Here is a 19,791-nt window from a genome sequence, read left to right on the forward strand (position 1 = left end):
GGCGTCCTGTCCATTAAAAGCCCTGAAGCAATAATCTTAAAAAAAAACAAAGGCCTAAAATGCTCATAAACTCTTTAAAACAACGACAAAATAGATACACCTCCGCAAACGCTTTGTACTTACATTTATGGTTCTAAAATAATTGTTGCCAAAAGTACGACATTTTACAACAAACACGATCACGAGAATGAACTACAGGACGATCAGAGGCAAACACAAACGGAAATCCTTCTTGACGTTTTAAAGGCTGGACAGTTCATGTAACACTGAACACAAAGTGAATACACTGCTACGATGAGACACTGGAGCAATTTATAGTCAACATGCTGATTAAACTTCAAATAAAACTGATCCGCACAGATAAAAAAATAAAATAAAAAAAAAGTAAGTAATCGTAGGTTGCAGTGGTTGATGCTGTGATACTTTGGTGTACTCAAGTACTATACCTAAATATAAGGGCTGGGTGTCATTTAAAAAAAAAAAGAAGAAAAAAAAAAGACACCCGTTAGGTTTGCATCGTTATAACATTGCAATCTTGATTCACACTGTTCCCGATTTAATTTTTTAAACAACTTTGACTTCTTATTTTATTTGTTTCATTATTTAAAAAAACTAAGATTTTAATTCAATTTCACTCCGTCACAAACGCTTCTACTTTCTTTTAAACAGACTGTAGAAAAAAGGTTTTAAAACGCTGCAATGCTCTCCCTCCTCTTCATTGAAGCCTCTATGTTTACATGCGATGGCTTACAATGATGCGCTATAGGTGTCAAAGTAAATCTGTTTGGTACTGCTAATTTGTTCTGTTGTGGGGGAAAAACAATCGTGGCAGAGGGTCGTGATATCAATTCTAAAGGTAAAGAAATCTTGATTCTTATTTTCCCCCCGAATCGTTCAGGCCTAATACCAGTACAAGTACCTCTAGAGTGATGCCAATACCAATACTTCATTTGATACCATTTTTGAAATGTTTTTAAATTACTTTATTCAATACCAATAATGGGATTGGAAGCTTCTCGACAGGCTGAACTGCGAACTCTGTCAAATACAGCACACCACAGACTGTATGGACTGTAACTGCTTTGGGAGAAAGCCAATCATATGTCCCATTAAGGCCAAGAACGCTTGCAAAACCACACAAATAGTCATTTTCGGGTAAAACAAAAACCCACACAATCAAAATGTTAATGAGGCCTCAGTGTAGGCAAAGGAGACAACATTATAATAGTACAACTCTCCCAGCATAACAGAATTGTATATAAATAACTTTAGAGAAAGTTCACCAGAAAGACCATGGGAACTCCTGACACTATAGACTCCAACACACACTCAAAACCTTGTGGCTTTTTAAACCAGCTCCACTCTTCGGCACAAAGGTTTGAGTTGTGTGCCGACTGCACTCTAATTCAACACCCAATAAAGCCAACTGGAGTTGCTGCTCGTGGCCGACTAAAATCTGACGTTGTTGCAAATAGCTCAAATCATAGCTAGAAAAGAAAGAATGACCTGAATTAATGAAGTCCTTAAAAATACATCTTTACCTGCTATTGTTAACTTTTCATATCTGATGCTGAAGGTATGGTTGAAATTGGGATTGAATTCTGAAATCAAGATAAAAAAAAAAAAAAAAAAAAAGGTTATTTTGTTAGATTTTTGCAGCTGCAAAGACCCCAGATGCAATTCATGGTGAAAGGACATCATGTGCGATGTTAATCGAGAGAAGAAGAAGAAACAGGCTGAAGAAAAACCAAACAAGCAAACCAAGAGGTAACTCAACAAGTAGTTTAAATTTTGAAATATCACCAAGATAGGGCCAAGCCGGTTTACAGTCTGCTTCTCGAGAGCCCTTTTCACATGGCAGTTAGTCTTATCCCCCCTCCTAGCTCCGGGAGCGGGGATCCCGGGGCTAGGAAAGCATTCAGGCTACCACAACCCTGGCCAGTTTCAGATGGGTTAACCCCGACTTTAGCCCAGGGCTTGCTGGCCCTGATCTGGAGCAAGGTTAGCCTCGAGTTTGCGTGGTTATCCCCTGAAAAATAACTAAGCTTGGGGCCGAAAGTTGCCAGTGTGGATCTGAGTTAATGGAATGTATGTTAGTGCTTGCAAACATTAGTTAAGTGTCCAACCTACAGTTAACCCATGGCAAGTACAAGTGCAGTGTGAAAAGAGCAAAAAGAAAGTCTACCAAGCCAACAAGTACAGAGCAGGGGACAGACAAAATTGAACAGCAACATTGCCTACAGCAGTACATGTAGTAGTACTAAGGCTATAAATCATTATACACATTTGCAATGTGTGTCAGATATAGAACCCAGCATGCTTGTGCCATTTCAACAGAAGAACAATGACTCATCTCAGTCTTAGGATCATTTTTGGACACCCATCTGATGACAAGCTATGAAGCCAAAGACAATTTCTGCCTGAATGAGCAACTGACTGACTGTTTGACTGACCAGCAGATTCACCAAACGTTGACAAATTCCCACAGCCTTTTAAACCAATACAAACTTACAATTTAATTAAAAATACCAAAGAAAGACAACTCAAATAGCAACAAACTTTCAAATAACTTGTAGCATGTCTTAGGATAATTTTTACGATATTAAAAATTAAAAATACACAAACGTTTCGGTTTGGTCTGTCCGGATTTTGGAAAATCTACAGGCCTGGTTTTCATGAAACTTTGTGGAAGGGTGACACGTGGACCAGCGAAGAACCCATTCATTTTTGGAACAGATCTGAACCACGTGGCGGATACACAAATTTATTTTCACCTTTGTTAACATTGCGACACAAGGCATTTGTGCAGCATTCAGGTGGCATTGGAATAATTGGAAAAATTTGTCCATAATCAAATTTCCTAACTCCGAGTTCATCCGAGTAAAATGCATGTGGTTTGTAATATTTGGGTGGAGTTTAGGGAATGTGACTTACAGAATTCCAAAGATGTAATTAATAGAGAATATAGAATCTTTCCAGCAAAGACTTTCACCTTGAAACCAAATGAGTAGCTGCACACAAATTCTCTTTAAAAATGATCTGCAAATTACTTTAACCCAGCTTGGGAGAAACATTTTGGCACCAAGGCCCTCTTTTGCACTTTCTAAACACACCAGCTGCCACTTTTCTTTTATTGGCCGAACTTGACCTCAAATAGAAAAGGCTAGTAAGAATCGAGTAACAAGGCATTTTATAAACACCTGGACATAAAAAGATAGAAGACATCCCCCTCTTATGTGTGAATGAGTCTTTTCAGCAAGTTACATTGTACCGGGATTGTTTTCTTGTGGGTTAATAATGAAAATAGCTTCCGATGCTGCAGCAGACTGTAGATGAACAATGTGAAAACGATGTAAAAAACGTGTCTTTACGGCAAAAACAAAACAACACATTCATAGCAGTAACCGATCTGGATTGATCATTTCTTTAAAAATGAGGACGAGAAAACAAACAAACTTCTTTTGGTTGGGAATGAATAAGCAAAAGTATCTCCCTTTTGGCCTTAGAGGCTTTGGTTCAGGTTTCTGGTGGTTTCAAGCAAAACTGCAGTGACTCTCACAGATGTTCAGCACACAGGAAATTGCTTTACCTGTGAAATAATAATAGAAAAACAAACGTGTTGAGTTATTTTCTGGCAACTGACCCATTGAATTGAAAACTAATTCTTAACACCAAAATATCAGTTTGAAGAAAGCAGTGTACTCAAACAACCGCACTTCCAAAAATACAAACTATCCCTTTAATTTACCAAATATTACATGATATTGCTGAGTATCATTATCCATTTACAGAGATCAACCACTGATCACCTGGTGTCAGGGTACAAAATTAGCACCATCCAAATGCTGGTAAAATATGCAAGTGGCTGGTAGACATACTTTACTCACCGGCAAATAAACAATGGGATTCTATTAAGAGGCTGGTCAAATTTAAACATTTACTAACCATTTGGCCGGTGAACAAAAAAACATTTTGCACCATGCCTGGAGTGCTGCTGACTGTTGTTTCTTCTTTCTGACAAGGTCTTAATTCCTTCTCACAACAGTAACTACCTGTAACAGTTGATCTATTTGTACCACTCATCCATGCAATTTTTCTCATTGGCAGTTAAATTGACTTTTCCGAGCACATTTCATGCAGCGCCCATGCATTCCAAGTATAGGGTTCCTAAACGTCACTCATTTGAAAACTTCTTATTGTTTACCCCTTTTATTAAACTCCACAAACTGTGCACATAGCCATGCAAGACTGAACTGACATTCTGCAATTCCTAGGCTTATAAATAAATTCATTTTTCAATGTTTATCCCAGATCTGTGTAGGAATCCTGAGCAAACAATCACAAGTGTCATCTCTGTCTTTTGAGAAACTCACACAACCCACTCTGTAAACCGTCTTTTCAATCAGCTCAAGGAAATAAACTTCAGTCTTCCAAACTAGCAGTCTTCTACAACCAAACATTAAGCTGCCTGGGGAGTGTCGCAGGTGGTCGAGGGTGAGAGCAATCACCAAAGCAACATTCCTTAAAACAATACTAAAACCAAACTAGTGACAATAAATAAAACACATTGCAACCAAAAAAAGAAAAGAAAAAAGATTTGGATAAGCATGGACAGATGACTCATAATGTATTGTATCGTGTAAATATACTGTTGCCAAAACTCCAGGTGCAGTCGTGCTCACACCCCACTTATGCCTGACACTAACAGACCAGCGAAGTCCCACTTCCTGCTCCGGTTAAAACGGGAGCTTCTTCAGCTGCTCGAAGGTGATGAAGAACTGAGAAGTGTGTTAAGGAAAGCTTCATGATTCATTTCGCAACAGGACACGGACAGAATGTGCTCAGCAGACTGACAGAGCTCTGAAATATGAGCAACATGCCAGACCTTTCCTGGGTCAACCTTGACCTACAGGACTTTGTATAGTTGTATGCACACAGTTTTGCAATATAATAATTTGAATGGATATTTTAGAGAATTTAACTTCATTTCACTTTCAAATAAGTAGTTCATCATGCTCTCAAATAAAAGCCATAAATACAATAGTGGCAAAAAAAAAAAAATGTCATTGGGTAAATTACATGTACTGTAATGGTTCACAGAGTAAATTCAGCATAATGTACATTTTAAGTCTCACTCACTAATTATTTCCAATTAACAGTCTGGTGTATAGTATATCTGGAAACATTTTACATCAGATGTCAGTCATGTTTTATAGATTTCCACTATTTTCCAAGAATTCAAAATAATTAGAAATCAGATTTCCCTGTTTTTTCCCCACCTGAAGGAATTCGGTAGGTTTTAAAGGATACAATGATGTTCCAAGGCCCGAGCCGAAGCCAGTTAGGCCAGAATCCCTTATAGAGAGCGAAGAAGCCCTCATTCTTCCATGTCTGCATCAGTCCGTCAAGTGTTCCTTTATACATGGGGGCTCCTGACAAAACTCTCTGGTTCATCATACGGGTCCGGACAACGTCCACAGGGTTAGAGGCCAGCGCCCCCGCCAGTCCACACGTGAAACTCGAACTGCACACCCAACCAGACATGGAACAAAGTTAATAGACCAGTCCAAAGTTTCCTTCAAAATTTCAAGTGTCCACCCATTTAAGAAAACAAACTGATAAACAAAAGCAATAAGGTCATTGTGTAGTGCAGCCGCTGGCTTCCTGTGCAGTTTTCATCACTGCTAAAACGTCACTAGTACTACTTTAAGACATTTATGACCATAAAGGAGGACCACCCTTGACCTAAAAAAAGAATAAATAAACTTACATAAAATGTGTCAAAATGGTGTCTCCCATGACGCCAGAGCGAAGGAGATGCTTCTTCGTTATGTCATAGACAGGAAGTTCCACTCCTACGACAATGGCTGCTCGCTGCGCTGTGGGGATGACACCCTAAAGAGGAAGAGGAAATTGAAGAAAATAAGCCTAATTGTAACAGTACAATGTATTGACTGACAGAGCTGACTTGATATATACAGCAATCTCATATTACTGGATAACAAAATTAATGTAAATAAGATTTTTATGGAGCTGTTAAAGTTTTAATTGATTTGATCCTTAAAGCCAGCTAGAGCAGCTCATGACAATTTGTCCACTTACGTCTCAGTTTAAGCACACACTTAAATTTAAGTCTCACAAAACACTCCCAAGTTAAAATTTTGTATTATGACTATTTGACTAATAAAAAAATATCTCATAAAGAATGAATGGGGAGCCATCTTGGAAAACCATATCCCCTTCATAGTAATCCAGCACTCACTCTCCACAGCCCTCTGGTGCCCTCTGTCTGGTAGATGTTGATGAAGTTGGACATCATGCTGCCTTGGAGCAGACTGCCTTGCGCCTGCATTCTGATCTAAACAAAACCAGACAGAAAATAAATAAAACATTTTAGCTTCTAATTTACAACCCGGCACTTATATTCTGAACTCAGGTTTGAGGATTCATTTTAAGCAACTGTAGGCATAAAGCCTCGGTCTAGACCATTTGAAAATTTAAATATATTTAAAACAGTTTTTACATTTTAGTAGCTGTAATCAGCACATGTTCTTGATCAAGGACTACCAATTCCAAAAGATAATCATCGATTAACTTAGTACTTCAATTATTTTATCATTCACACAGAACTTTGCTGAGTGTCTCACAATTTCTAAGGGACAGCTTATCCCAAAATAAAGAAATACATATTCTTCTTACATGTAGTGATATTTATCAGTCTAGATTGTTTGGGTGGGAGTTGCCCAGTGCGAGATTTTGGCTGTACCTCCTTTTAATATAATGAAACTAGACTGTGTAAGGCTTGTGAGAAGACTTCCCTGATACGATTATTATTGGAGAGACGGTGGACATCTCCACCAGTAGGGGAAAATACGTATTTGGGATTATGGGTTGAACTGTCCCTTTAATTATAATTTTTGCAAAAACAAAAATTGGAAAAAACAAACAAAACTAGACAATAAATGACATTTGAATCATGAGTTACTAAATCAGATACAAAGGAAAATAAAATAAAAAATGTGTCTGTGATCAAGTACTGTAAGAACCAGTAATTAATGGCTGGTCTTGATATTGATTGATATATTTGGTGAATAGATATTTTAATCCAAGCCTTGTCCCCATCATTACAAATCAAATCAAATCAAATCACCTTGAGGACATCAGTTGGGTTGGCTAGAGAAGAGGACAGGACTCCAGAGACGACTCCACAGAAGACGTTGATGACCATGGTCTCGTCTGGCAGGAAAGAGACAACTTATTTAACACACTCGGACAAAGGCACTTAAACACAATGCCATTAAGATGACTCTATAATCTATTATTTACAGATATTACAGGGATGATATGTTAATTGCATACACCCTCAAATGATGACGCATATGATCTGCCTTTTGATTCACTTTGTCAAACATTTTGTCAAGAGAGTTATACACGGTTTTGACCTTATTAATATTAAATATAAAGATTTGCTTAAAAAGAGGGTATTCTCTGACCTAAACAAGACTCAGATTAGAGTGTTTGAATGTGACACTTATAGAAATAGAGCTTGTATGACTTGATTCTAGAAATTGTGGCAGAGAATTGTGCTATTAATTTGAAGCAAAAAATTAAATAAAAAATAAATAAATAAAATTTACATATTTTTCCCCCAATCTTGCAGGCCTACTGCCCAGTGCGATGTCAGTGCTGGGAGCTGGTGCACCTCCAAAACTGCGTTTCAAAAGTGTGGCAGCTCCACACATTAAAGCCAAATCTTAATGTACTCAGGTTAAATCACATCTACTGTAGCTATAATCTGGATACTAGAGGTGTTTTAATGGCTCCCTACAAGTTTGCAGTATTTAAGTCAACGAGTTTAGTATGTTTTGTTGTCTAATTTATGTTCTGTACATACAAGTGTACTGTACAACTGTGTATCAACACGAGCTGTTAACCATAAAAATCATCTGAATAGAGACAGTAAAAGGTGGTGCCAGTCATTGGGAAAAGAAAAACAACAAATAAGAAAAGCAGACAGAGGGGTAATAAAGGAAAAGACAGAGCCTGTGGTCCCAAGCTTCCTATCACTGTCAGAAACATGTTGGCGCCAGCCAATCACTGATAAATGTAGCACAAACCCATTTGGCTGATAACGGAAGGGGCTCTCTGTGAATTTCAGAGCTCCCAACAACAAAAAAACGGAACCACTTTGACTTTGGTGCATGCTGTAAATGTAAGTGCAAGATTTACTGCACAGCAACTCTAGTCTTTATACGGTGCTAATAACATAGCTAATATTCATGGTAACTAAACACCACATGGGGATTATCTATAATTAACTGCTCTAATTTACCATTATTTAGGCCAAACGATTTTTTTGGAGATTATTTTCTCAATGAACAAATCTTTTTGTCATTGTGTTTTGTTCTAGGTGGCATCTTCAAATGTCTTGTTTAGTCAAACCACAACATTATTCCATATATATAATTCATAACCTTACTGAGGTAACCTACGTCAGTGCTTGTTGCAAAGGCTGAGTGGACCCGAAAAACAATGCAGATGGAGTCGGCCTTAAAGATTTTTCCTATTATATTTTCTTACATTGCAATGGTTTTTATACTCTAAGTTGTCTGTATTCTTTTAAAACCCGATGATTTAATGACTTTTATGTTTAATTGTGCCGCTTTTGTTAAGCACTTTGTAACTAAGAGTTTAAAAAGAGCTCTATAAATCAAGCTTATTATTTCCATTTAAATTAAACATATAGAATTGTCTGCTCATTAGATCGATATCACATAGGAGGGAAAGAGCACATCAGAGCACTTACAGTCTGTCTCCACTCTTCCTTCCTAATAGCTCTTTGTCTCTTATTTAGCTTGCAAATTAGTGCCGGCAAGTTAATCCATTCAGTCTGCTTCCAGCCAGGTCAACACGTCGTTATGACGCATCTAACCTTTTTTTGGTGGATGTACAATCATAAACTCAAAAAAGGGACATACTATACAGTATTACTGATGCAAAAAAATGTGTTAGAGATAAATGAAACTGCACCAATATCCCCAGTGTAAATTGCTGTGAATTTGATGTCTTTGTGCACTGATCCGACATTATTTGCATACAGTATGTGACTATGCTCTGGGATTCCCAGGGGGCAAACAAAAGAGGAGTGAAGGCCTGCAAAGAGTTCGTACTGTTTAAGGCAGCAACAATGTTTTGAGTCCAAACAGAAGAAAGAAGAATGAGTCACAATATGATATTTAACCAGAATGCAATATAAGTAAGCTCGGAAATTAACTTTTTTTTAAAGAACCATTTTAATGTGATAGTTCAAATTTTTTGCAGCGGGTTATGTTGGGTACTTATCCATTGTCAGTGCTTTACCTACAGAAGATGGCGGTCGACATGCACCCAGTTTGGAGCAGCAGGCAAGGGTACTGGCAATGAAGATGTAGACAGCAGCTAAATGTGTTTAGCCACCTAAAAAAATTGTACGCTATATTAAGAATATTTTCACAGTTTACCGTTTTCGTCAAACAACCCTGTTAAAGATAACTGTAGCCGTTATCTACACTCTTGTCAAAGCCACCAGACCCCATCAACAAAAACAGTAACCTTACCTCGCAGAACACGTGAGTTTCTGGTCTAAACAAAAACTGTGGTAGACCAGAAACGTCCATTCTTTTTTATCCTTTTATTTATTATTTTTTATACCGTTTTTGTGGCTTTGACGAGAGGTTCAGTCATGAAGCCAGTGCCTGAACCCAATGTCCTCAAACCCACAGCATCTAACAACTTCAGTTCCCTCTGTGTAAAAAGGGCTGTCTGGCAGCAAGGTAAAGGTGTGAAAATGTTTTAAATATAACGTAAACTTAAACGGATATTGCGATGCATTCATTCATCCGCTTCTTTTGAGTGTAATGTAGAGTAAAAGGTAGTGGAGTAAACAACAGCAAACAAAGGTCTACTGAATTTGGGCCTTTATTCTGAACTTCCAGCACTGTACTTTTGGCTACTTGTTTAAGAACTGAAACATGTTCTACTATATTATTATTATTATTATTCTTCACTCTGGATAAAATTGTAAATTCAAGAAAATGAAGTAGGAGCTACTCCTGCCAAATTCTTTGCTATTGCAGCTAAGCTAGCCTGCAGTGAGCAGGTAATGGTAGTTTCTTCTACTCTAACAGATGGCTGTAAATACTTTTGCTGATTTTGGGACTGGAGAGCTCACAATGGGTTTTCAGTTGTTTCAGTTGTGCCATCAATGCTTACAGACTAAACCATGTGCAGGAGCCTGCATACACCTTAAATCAGTCAAAGCCACCATGAAAAAATGAATTTTTAATTAAATATGCTGCTTGCTGTCAGTCCCACTCAAACCACCATAGTTCATTGTTTAGCCTTCTGCTGAGCATAACTGTGGTCGAAAATGCTTTCAAATTTTCAGGTCTGGGAATTCTAAAGACTAGTCTCCTAGGGTGTAATTTTAGAGCCTTGTGAAAGAGTTTATAAGAAAGGGTAGCAAAAAGGTTTTTAGAGATAGAAACTCACCTTCTGGATGGGTAACAAACAGCCTCTTCAAAGAGTTGTAGGTTCCTATCTTGATTGTCCCATAAGAAGCTTGTCTCAACAGAGCAGGAGAAATCCTGAGCGGAGAGGGAAAATATGTTCCTTAACATTTACCCTGGGGGTTAGTTAAAGGCATGAAGAGAGCGTGTTTATCATGTGGCTATACAAATCTACAAAATGTCAGTCTTATAAAGAAGTTTAAAGTCCAGTCTCACGGTACATTACTCAAAAGCGGAGATTAATCTTACATGCTGTAGACACAAACTACTTGAATCACACGCACATCATTCAAAGTCTAAGAGAAGCTTCCTTTATTCAAAATGCAACACATTTCTTTCTTTGGGTGTTTTTAATTAAATAGTCTTTTGAAAGTATTTCTCATGAAACAGAAAGCACTGGGAGTGGATCTTGTGTTTTGGATGTTATTTTTATACTGTCGGTGATGTGTCTGTATTTTTATTCCAGAGCTCTTCAAGTAGAACAGCCTACATGGCAACATGGTCAACAACACTGTATTTATACACTGTATAGTTATTGCACTGTAGTTATTGTATAATACTAAATTGAGTTATTTTATACTATATATTTGTGAATTTGTACATACTATTCTCCAAACTAGCATGATCTTGGTTTGATCTTAAAAAAGTAGCTGTGGTGGCCAAATTGTGAGTATACATGTATACGTAGAATGTCATAGTGTTTGTTTGTAAGGAGCCTAAATAAACATGTTCTATACCCAGAATAGAGCGCTCGGATGCCCTCCTCCTTGCCGATCTTGAAAAGGGCGTGGAACATGCCCCTGTAGCGCACCTCCGTGTACTGGCACTGACCCTGGACCTGTAGCCGCGTCTTAGTCAAGTCAATGGGAAATGTCCCTGAGGAATAAAATTGTAGTAACAACAAGAATAAACACGATAATAAACCAAGATTAACTTAATGTTGGGTAGCTTCAGTTTTCACCCTTCGTGTATTATCATTACATGAATTCTAATGAGTCAACAGAAATGGCAAAATTTACATGACATATAAACACACACACACACACTTACATACAGTATGTGTGTGTTTATATATATATATCCAAAATATGAACTTGAACCAAAATCCAAGTACAAAAATAACTATAACAACGCTTACATTTGGGCTTAGGTCCTTGATTAGCAAAACGAGTTGCAGCTTTGGAAATGGGTCATATATTTATTGTTAAAAAAACTGATCCTAGTTCTTCAACAAAACTGTTATGATAACACCTGATTGTTACAAACTGGGGCTAGCTGCCATGTTAATTACTGTGTTTCTATGAAACAAGCTGTCAATTGTGTGTTATGCCAATTTTAAAGTAGGCAGTGTAGATGTGTACCAACAAATTGACTGAATTCTAACTTGCTGAAATGTGTACATCTGCAAATCAGCACCAGCCAAATTTGCAAGTGGCTGCTAGATGTGCTTCACTCACCACCACTTCTGGAATCCACCAATCGCAGTGGCAGGTGGACAAAAAAGTTCATTTCCAACCCAGAGGACAATGCATTGTGCATCAAAGAGCTTTGATATGCGTTCAGCTGGATGCATATTCTCTTTTTGTAGCCAAAGCTACTTTCACTTAGCAGATGCTGAATTTTCCTATGGCTGCAAAAACATTGAATTTGAAAGAATATTTGCATAAAACATGTACAGCCATGGCATTCCAGCGTATACATCCACTAGCATAAAGGACGGTTAGAGTCTGCATGTTGTGGTGCATCACGTCGCCTACCGAATTCTGCGACAATCGAGGCCATCCCTCCGTAGATGAACGGCTTCCAGTTCAAGCTGACCATCTCCGCGGAGGCGGCTGCTTCCACCTGCTGCAGCCCCGCTAAAAACAACAATAGGCCGCCCAGACATAGGTCAACGCAATGCTGCGACCTCAGACAATACAACATGGCCATAAACATTGAGATCTAATGATGCTACAGATCAACGAGGCTCCTCAGCATCTGCATCCCAGCGTACTGCGCCGGAAGGAGACGCCCGCTGTGCCGAACACCGCGGAGAGAGCCATCATATTTGTTGAGGGGTTGCAATTGGCCGTGAGTTCAGTCAATCAAATTTTTAAGCGATTCAATTGGCTGGTGAGCCGGAGACGACAACCCATGGATAGAGCAACATTGTCACGACAATTAAATAAAGTTATTTAGTATCGTTAACATTTTCCAATGACCGAATGCTCTACTTTATGAAAAAATTATACACAAAATTATTTTAATTATGTAAAAACAGAAAAACTTAAAATTGTTAATTTATTACAGATGGCCGTGCAAACCGTTTATGACCCACTTCACTTTGGAAACCTTGTGTTTGTTAAAATCGTGCTATATAAATAAAGTGGATTGGATTGGATTGGATATGACGGTTAAAGTTAGCTCGAACGAAGCGGACAGCTCCTTCTAGGTTAAAGGCTAGCCAGCTAACACCTGTGGAAATTATTAGCTAGCTTGTTAGCAAGTTTAACGTTACCAGTTAGCAGCTAGTAACGTTAACCTTTACATTCAGCCGAAATGTCACGTACCTGTAGTATCTATAAAATCAGCGACCTGCTATTTGACTTAGTTTTCCATGACTTAATACGTGGCTTGACTTCAATAGTGCGCAAGCAGAAAACTTCTTGTATGTGGTTAGCTTCTCATTTCAACTAATGTAAAACACAGCAGAAATGAGCTTCTACTTCTTCTTCTTCTTCTTCGTCTTCTTCTTCTTATTCTTCTTCTTCTTCTTCTTCTTCTTCCTGGCAGATTACTGTTGTTATTGTATACCGCCACCAACTGTACAGGAGTCTGAAATACCATGAACTTCATAGAGTAGGCTTGTATTCACAAAAAAACACAAAAAACACCCTTATATTCTTTTCATTATAGTATCATTCAGAAAAAAAGGCTTTAAGTCTCTCCCTTGTCGTACCCTTTTCTTTAAGTATATCATGTATGGAGTTATCTTCTTCCATTTCCTGCCAAATCATTCTACTATCATTATATTTCTCACATGCAAAACGTACATGTTGTACATCTTCTTTGTTTTGGCATTCTATGCAAAAGCCATTACCATTCCCTACTGTATGTAATGTAGCATTCAATCCTGTGTGCCCTAATGTAAGTCTGGTACAGACCCTTTCTTCCTTTCTGTTTTAAACTAAGTCAAGTAAAGCAACCCTTTTCCCGGTCACATTCTTCTGTATTTTATGGTAATGTCTAGCATTAAACTCTGACTCCCATTCATTCTGACCAAACATCTTCTGCCTTGTCTAGGACTACCAGTTCCACCATACTCCAGTATGATTTTGTTCTCCCGTTAGCAATGGCGGTTCTAAAGGGAGAGGCAGACCGAAGGACCCCTCTGGCCTTGTCTGGCTCCCTCTGGCCCCTAAGAATTTCAAAGGCTGTAGCTGGCTCTGTTTAAAAGCTGTAGTGGTGATATGAATTGTCTGATTCTGATTCTGATTCCGATGATTTAGTATGAAATGACAGATTAAAAGTGCCATATTATGCATTTTCATGGTTCATTCTTGTATTTTTGGGTTTATACTAGAACATGTTTACATGCTTAAATGTTTCTCAAACTGTCTCTCTAAATATATTGGTATGACCAAAGAATTTCTAAAAAGGGAAGAACTTCCACTCTCTCAATACTCTCTGTTTCTGAAGTAGCTGCAGTTGCACCAGAGTACTACTGGGGGTGATTGCACGCGAGTGCAGAATGAATGGTTTTCTATAGAGCCATACCCCTCAAAATTCACTTTTCTCAGAACTTATTTTTTTGTCTAGAAATTTGAATGTTGCATTTGAAAGGGGAGGCTAAAAAATACACACTGCTGGGACTTAGATTATTTTAAAGTCACTGTTTTTGTTATAAAAAGCCTTTAAAATGTCAATGACGTCACAAACATCGTATAAGGCCAGAGATGCTTCTTTATGCATAGCTTCTAAAATGTATTTTCAGTATTTTATGGTATATTAGAATTAGAATTAAAATTATTTCTGCACACTGGGGTCCCTAAACAGTCTTGGAATTTCATATTTTTATGATTGGAAGGCTAAGACTCTTGTGGGTTTGATGATTTAGTACCCACAATTGCCAGTTCATTGTAGTGCGACCATTAAAATAAATAAATAAATACACAACTGTACCTCACTTTATAAAATTACCTTTTGTGACCTCCATGATGATCACAGGCCTATGAAACTTTACAACCACAGACCTAGGTCATTCAGAAGATGTATGGCATATTGTTTGCATTACTGGAAATACACAGTTAAACAATAGAGAGATGTTATAAAAAATTACACATAGGCTTTTGAAGAAAATTAGTTTTGTTTTATTGGAGTGAACATTGGAGTGGATCTTTCTATTTTTATTAACTAATAATATTGCCCTTTTTCATATCACACAACAGAAGTGTCAGACACATTCTCAATAGAAATCCTTGGGTTTAGGTGAGGGGCTGTGCTCGCAACAGTATGCAGAAGGTAGGACATGACGTAGATTACACCGTTGTTATGTAGTCGGTTTGTAAAATTGTCAAAAACAAACAAGGCTCTTGCTGTTACTTGAATTTGTCGGAAAGGTTCAGAATTGGCACTTACCAACCGAAATTCCTGAATCTCGGTATATCTTCAGTTTGATATTTTCGTTGCTGTCTTCGTTCTTCATTTGTGGACGTTTCCTTTCTTTGGGTTTTGCACCAACTGCTCTGTTCACGCATGGGCTAAATTGGAGATTGCACAGACTTTGTACTAGGGAGCTGGCAGAGTAAAGTCCATTTAATTTCCAGTCCAACTGATTCTGAATTTTGCGTTCTCCCATACAGCTCCTCTGGTTAATGTCTAAATAAATTCAGGTTTGCATTGCATGTGTGGAAGGGTCTTTGCAGTGGTTTTAGCTGCCAAGTGACAGCTGCAGGCAGTCTTCATCCTGCCAGTAAAGCCATCAGTCCACTCATATGCCTTTACCTAGTTTGTCATTTAATGGGGACAGGCAGCTACACAACAGTAAAGTCTGTATAGAAAACTGTTTGGCAGTCCAAAAAGGCCATTTAAATCTAAAACAATGTCCTACATATAGTTATAAATGGCATTACAACAAAAACAATGCAAAGCTGTCTTGGTGCACATGGTTCCCTTTTCCATGTGTCAGAATTTGATGTGTCTCTTGCTGTATGTCCCCCATAGAGCTCCTACACCGGGAAGTAAGGACACATTATGTACAACTGTGCCATTGCAAAGCACACGTTAAGTGTTGATGTGGCATATTGAAGTCTTCACTGGTCATCTTGGTTCTCTAAGGCTCAACTCGGCTCGACTTGGCTCGACTCGGCTCGGCTCGACTTGCCTCGACTCGGCTCGACTAGGGTGCCCCGTCCTCCTTTTTCGCTTGCAAATTAATACCGCCTCACGTGTTAGGAGAGCGTAGCTGGTCATCATAGCAGAAAACTGCCGTGACCTAACGGAACACGTACAGTACACAGAACATCAAAGGTGAGTTGTTTTTGATTCTCTGCATGTGGCTGTTGCCACAGCCAGAAGACATATTTAGTTTAAAAAAAATAACGCTGGCTAAACTACTTAAACATGCTGGGTTTGTTCAGGACACCCCTGTCTGTCGCTAGCAATGATGACGCAGTGAATAGTGACAGTTCTCTCTGGCCAATCAGTAGTCTACAATATCTATTCACGATACCTTTTGGTATCGCCTCAGATCGCGTGGAACCTTGACTGAGGTGACACTACAAAAAGGACCTGTTAGCAGGTACCAGGGATTTTTTTTCTTAATGGAAAACCAAAAAAGGTGAGCAGAGTCAAGTCCAGTCCAGGAGGTACCATGTAGTGGAAATACGCCATAACCGGTCACACTAGCGCCTGGTGGTATTGGTGCAGAACTCAGGTTTTGAGAGTACTCACTATCAGTTCTGATCACATAGTGTTTCAGTGGAAAATAACATGTATTTCTACTTGTTTCAATTATGGCTGCTCCGTAATCGATGGGGAATGCTACTGCTGCCAGTGCTAGTGCTCTCTCTCTCTCTCTCTCTCTCTCTCTCTCTTTCTAGCTCCGCTTGGGTCTGTTTGGGTTGACTGCATTTTGGATTGGATCTGATTATTCTCAAGTCCCTTTTTGACCCAGTCTCCTTTAAGACCATTCCATGAACATTGATTCATACATGTTGACTTTTGGATTACTACAACAAAACTGCCAGCGTGTCCACAAATTTTGACCAACAACCTCTTGGTTACAAGGCTGTTTCCTTAACCTTCATACTTCTGCTGTTGCAGTGTACAGCACAGCAGCCAAGCTCACAGTGAACCCTCAAAATGCATTTCAATGACTATGTCCTTTCCACTTCACTCGCATAACACACAGCAGATATCCACAATGTTAATCCACGTCAGTAAAAAAAATTACTTTTTCAGATACTCCTCGCCCCTTCATCTAAAATATAGTTAGAGAATTGCAGTAGTGAGCACAACAGGGCGATTGGATCCCAAGTCAGAGAAAACTGAAAGTCCATGAGTGGAGTGAAACCATTCCTCTTTCTCTGTTTCTTATTGTTTAAATTGGTGATGCCCTACTGGTGGACATGCTTGAAAATAACCACAGTGGCCGCAGTGGCAGGACAGGTCCGGAATTATTGGTTGAAACACAGGCAGCGCTGAGGATCACAGAGTGGTGCGGAGCAGTCGAATGGCACGCTGGTAAAGCTGCTGAACAACTGACAACAGATTCCTAGGGGGAATTAAGAAGAACTGAACTGAGATGTGGAGAGAGAGAAAAGTTAAGAGAGAAAAGGAAGAAAAGGAAAAGTACTGAAGAAAGGGCCAAAAGAGCAGCTGTGCTGGAATGCCATATGAGTGAGCGAGCATCTTCAACTGTTTTTCTTTTAAAAATAAATAACTAGCACACCCACGCCACAGAAGAAGAGCACATATGCAAATACACTACGTTAAAGAACTTTTTTGTTTGACTCTTAACTTACCCTAACTCTTAACGTACTCCTAACTTAACTTAGCTCCTAACATAACTCACCACCATATCTGTTGCAAATTGACGACCTTGAGTTTGCTAACTAACTGCACATGCAAAGTAACCCAGGCTAAATTGGTCTTGAATAAAAAAACGTGAAAATCCTACCCTCTAAATAAATGTCCAGCTGTCCATTTGCTGTAGTCTTTCAGATATGTTGAAGTACAACTTCTAACACAGCATGTGAAAAAAATAACAATTAAAAAACTACATACACAAAAACTTTAATTTTCTGTACCAAGACAGTTCTTAAACAGTAGTCGATGTTTAACACACTCACCGAGCTCCCATTGAGAAGCAGTTGTTGCGGTTTGGGTGGAGGCAGAAGAGCGAGGTCACGCAATAAACACAGCACAACAACATGGACAGCAGCCGTCTCTTTAAGGACATTTTCCGTCTGATAGAAACACAAATGCAATCACTTATTTGGTTGTTGTTGCTTTCTTGTACATTGGTGATTGTAGCTGGTACACTGACACAAAGCAGAAAAAGACTTTCAGTTCAAAGATCCTGGCCTATGCCCGGTACTTCAAAAAGTACCAACACATTATGCATATATTCAATATGAAACTTTTCTTCTTGACAGACTTTGGTACAGCAAAGCAGTTGCTGTCAGGTCAGATTCAAACACAAGAAGAAAGTGCAATTTTGTCCACTCGTCTTACTTATGATTTATGAATTAAGTTTTTAATTGGCTAGAAAGCAATTTTATTTAAAGGCAAATTCCAGCTACTCAGCCTCAGCAAAAAAAAGCTGCAAAGTGGGTTATCTCAGTAAGATAATGAGGTTATGAATAATTACCATAAATACTAGCACTAGCTGAGTCAAAGTTAGCTAAGTTGCTATCCTCTGTTGCTAAAGTATGGGGAACTTCTTAATTAATGCCTGTTTAGTAATTCATATTTTATCCTTTATTTTCTTTCCAAAAGCCATATTTGAGCACACACACATACATGTAGATTAATTGAAATGTTAAGGGGAAGATTAAAAAAGAGAAACTGGATCTGTGAATTCTCACAGAATCACAACTGAATTCATATCTTGCAACTCAGTCAGAATGTTATTAACCTGGAGTCCCAGTCTCTGTCACAATCATCATACTGTATATGTGATGTTTAGGCCTATTGGCAGACATCCATTTACAATATAGACAACGGCAGATAAAGTGCCTTTTTCCATGTCCACTGAAGTTCCTTAGCTCACTCTCACTCTCTCGCAACATATGCGTGGTCCAGGTAGCTATGCATTAACAATGGTTGTCATTTGCAAGGCTACTTTTAATTTTATACTTTAAGTAAATTTCCCAGCCTGTATTTTGTTACTTTTACTTGAGTAAAGAAGTTAAATCAGTGCTTCTACTTTTACCAGAGTATTTTTTAACACAAGTATCTTAACTTCTATTTGAGTACGGAAAGTGAGTACTTTTTCCATCTCTGCTATAGATAAGGATATATGTAGCAATGTCATCATCTAAAAACCTATAACAGGTCATGGAAGAAAAGGTTTTTAGAAGGGCTTAGGAAAACAGCTTTTGACGCTAAAATTTTGTACTTAAAGAAAATATGACTATTTGGATTTTAAATACATGAGGAACACTAATGGGAAGCAACCAAATTATATAAAAACTAGAATAATGTAATGGACTTGACCTTTAAAGTTGAGTTGATTGTCACTAATCAGACACAACCCCAAGGTCTCTGATACAACTCAAACTCTGCTGCAGGCCACGTTGATATGTAATCACAATGGAGAAGCAGCAGCTAGATCCCTGCTCCTGTCTAACGCCACACACCACCCTATGACATTACTCACATAACATCATCACCTTAACAATCCTGTTGAGAAGAACTCTTTCCTGACAAAGTGATCTGGAAAAACTCCTCACGTTGGTTAAAAACACTCTGAGGCTTCTTAGAAACAGATCCCAGGCCCAGGTGGAGGCACAAGAATTCGTCACAGCAGTTGGAGGATGGTGTTGGCAGAGGTATAAACAGGATTCCGTCTCCCTGGGTGCTGCTGGGCACCGGGCACAATTACTGCTGACCCAGACTATGTTTTGAAAGGTCCTGAAAGGTCTAGCAGGGGTGAACAACATTCCTACATTGTGTTTCTGTTGGTTTGTTGGGAGGGAGGGGGTTGTGAGAGGTATTAAAAAGAGGATCTTTCCTCTCAGGTTTCTGTGGACTCATA

At 38.6% G+C, this 19,791-nt stretch overlaps 2 protein-coding genes and 1 long non-coding RNA gene across 4 annotated transcripts in view; all 3 read right to left on the reverse strand.

Annotated features, from left to right (window-relative positions):
* LOC117955192 (heterogeneous nuclear ribonucleoprotein A/B-like) overlaps nucleotides 1-7,009 on the reverse strand; it is a 28,374-nt gene extending 21,365 nt beyond the window's left edge. The window contains exons 1-2 of the mRNA XM_034889466.1: nucleotides 6,998-7,009; nucleotides 3,879-3,882 (exon numbers count right to left, since the gene is read on the reverse strand). The gene's annotated coding sequence lies outside the window, so the exon portion shown is untranslated. The remainder of the gene's footprint in view (nucleotides 1-3,878; nucleotides 3,883-6,997) is intronic.
* On the reverse strand, nucleotides 4,213-13,342 carry slc25a14 (solute carrier family 25 member 14). Of its 2 annotated transcripts, XM_034889470.1 has the most exons (9): nucleotides 13,100-13,342; nucleotides 12,305-12,406; nucleotides 11,285-11,423; nucleotides 10,531-10,625; nucleotides 7,151-7,236; nucleotides 6,263-6,358; nucleotides 5,771-5,895; nucleotides 5,311-5,524; nucleotides 4,213-4,778 (listed from the first exon to the last, which is right to left on the reverse strand). In XM_034889470.1, the coding sequence occupies exons 2-9, from the start codon at nucleotides 12,366-12,368 to the stop codon at nucleotides 4,737-4,739; spliced, it is 861 nt and encodes a 286-aa protein (XP_034745361.1). In that variant the 5' UTR covers nucleotides 12,369-12,406; nucleotides 13,100-13,342; the 3' UTR covers nucleotides 4,213-4,736. The 2 variants fall into 2 exon arrangements, with proteins under 2 accessions (XP_034745361.1, XP_034745360.1); XM_034889469.1 differs by lacking the exon at nucleotides 13,100-13,342 and having other exon boundaries at nucleotides 12,305-12,565.
* Nucleotides 13,343-16,610: 3,268 nt separating this feature from the next.
* On the reverse strand, nucleotides 16,611-19,601 carry LOC117955196. Its single transcript, XR_004658977.1, has 3 exons — nucleotides 19,427-19,601; nucleotides 17,882-17,998; nucleotides 16,611-17,304 (listed from the first exon to the last, which is right to left on the reverse strand). It is a non-coding gene; the product is annotated as an uncharacterized LOC117955196 (long non-coding RNA).
* Nucleotides 19,602-19,791: the final 190 nt, after the last annotated feature.

The sequence above is a fragment of the Etheostoma cragini genome, chromosome 13 (genome assembly GCF_013103735.1).
Source record: "Etheostoma cragini isolate CJK2018 chromosome 13, CSU_Ecrag_1.0, whole genome shotgun sequence".
Classification (NCBI taxonomy): domain Eukaryota; kingdom Metazoa; phylum Chordata; class Actinopteri; order Perciformes; family Percidae; genus Etheostoma; species Etheostoma cragini.

Bases quoted from the DNA above. Each gene is read 5' to 3' on its own strand.
- slc25a14 (XM_034889469.1), bottom strand. From the start codon at position 12,485: ATGTTTATGGCCATGTTGTATTGTCTGAGGTCGCAGCATTGCGTTGAC. The intron at 11,424-12,304 runs GTAGGCGACGTG...TTTATTCCTCAG, and splicing joins CTCGATTGTCGCAGAATTCG to GGACATTTCCCATTGACTTG. The intron at 5,896-6,262 runs GTGAGTGCTGGA...CTTCCTCTTTAG, and splicing joins GCACCAGAGGGCTGTGGAGA to GGTGTCATCCCCACAGCGCA.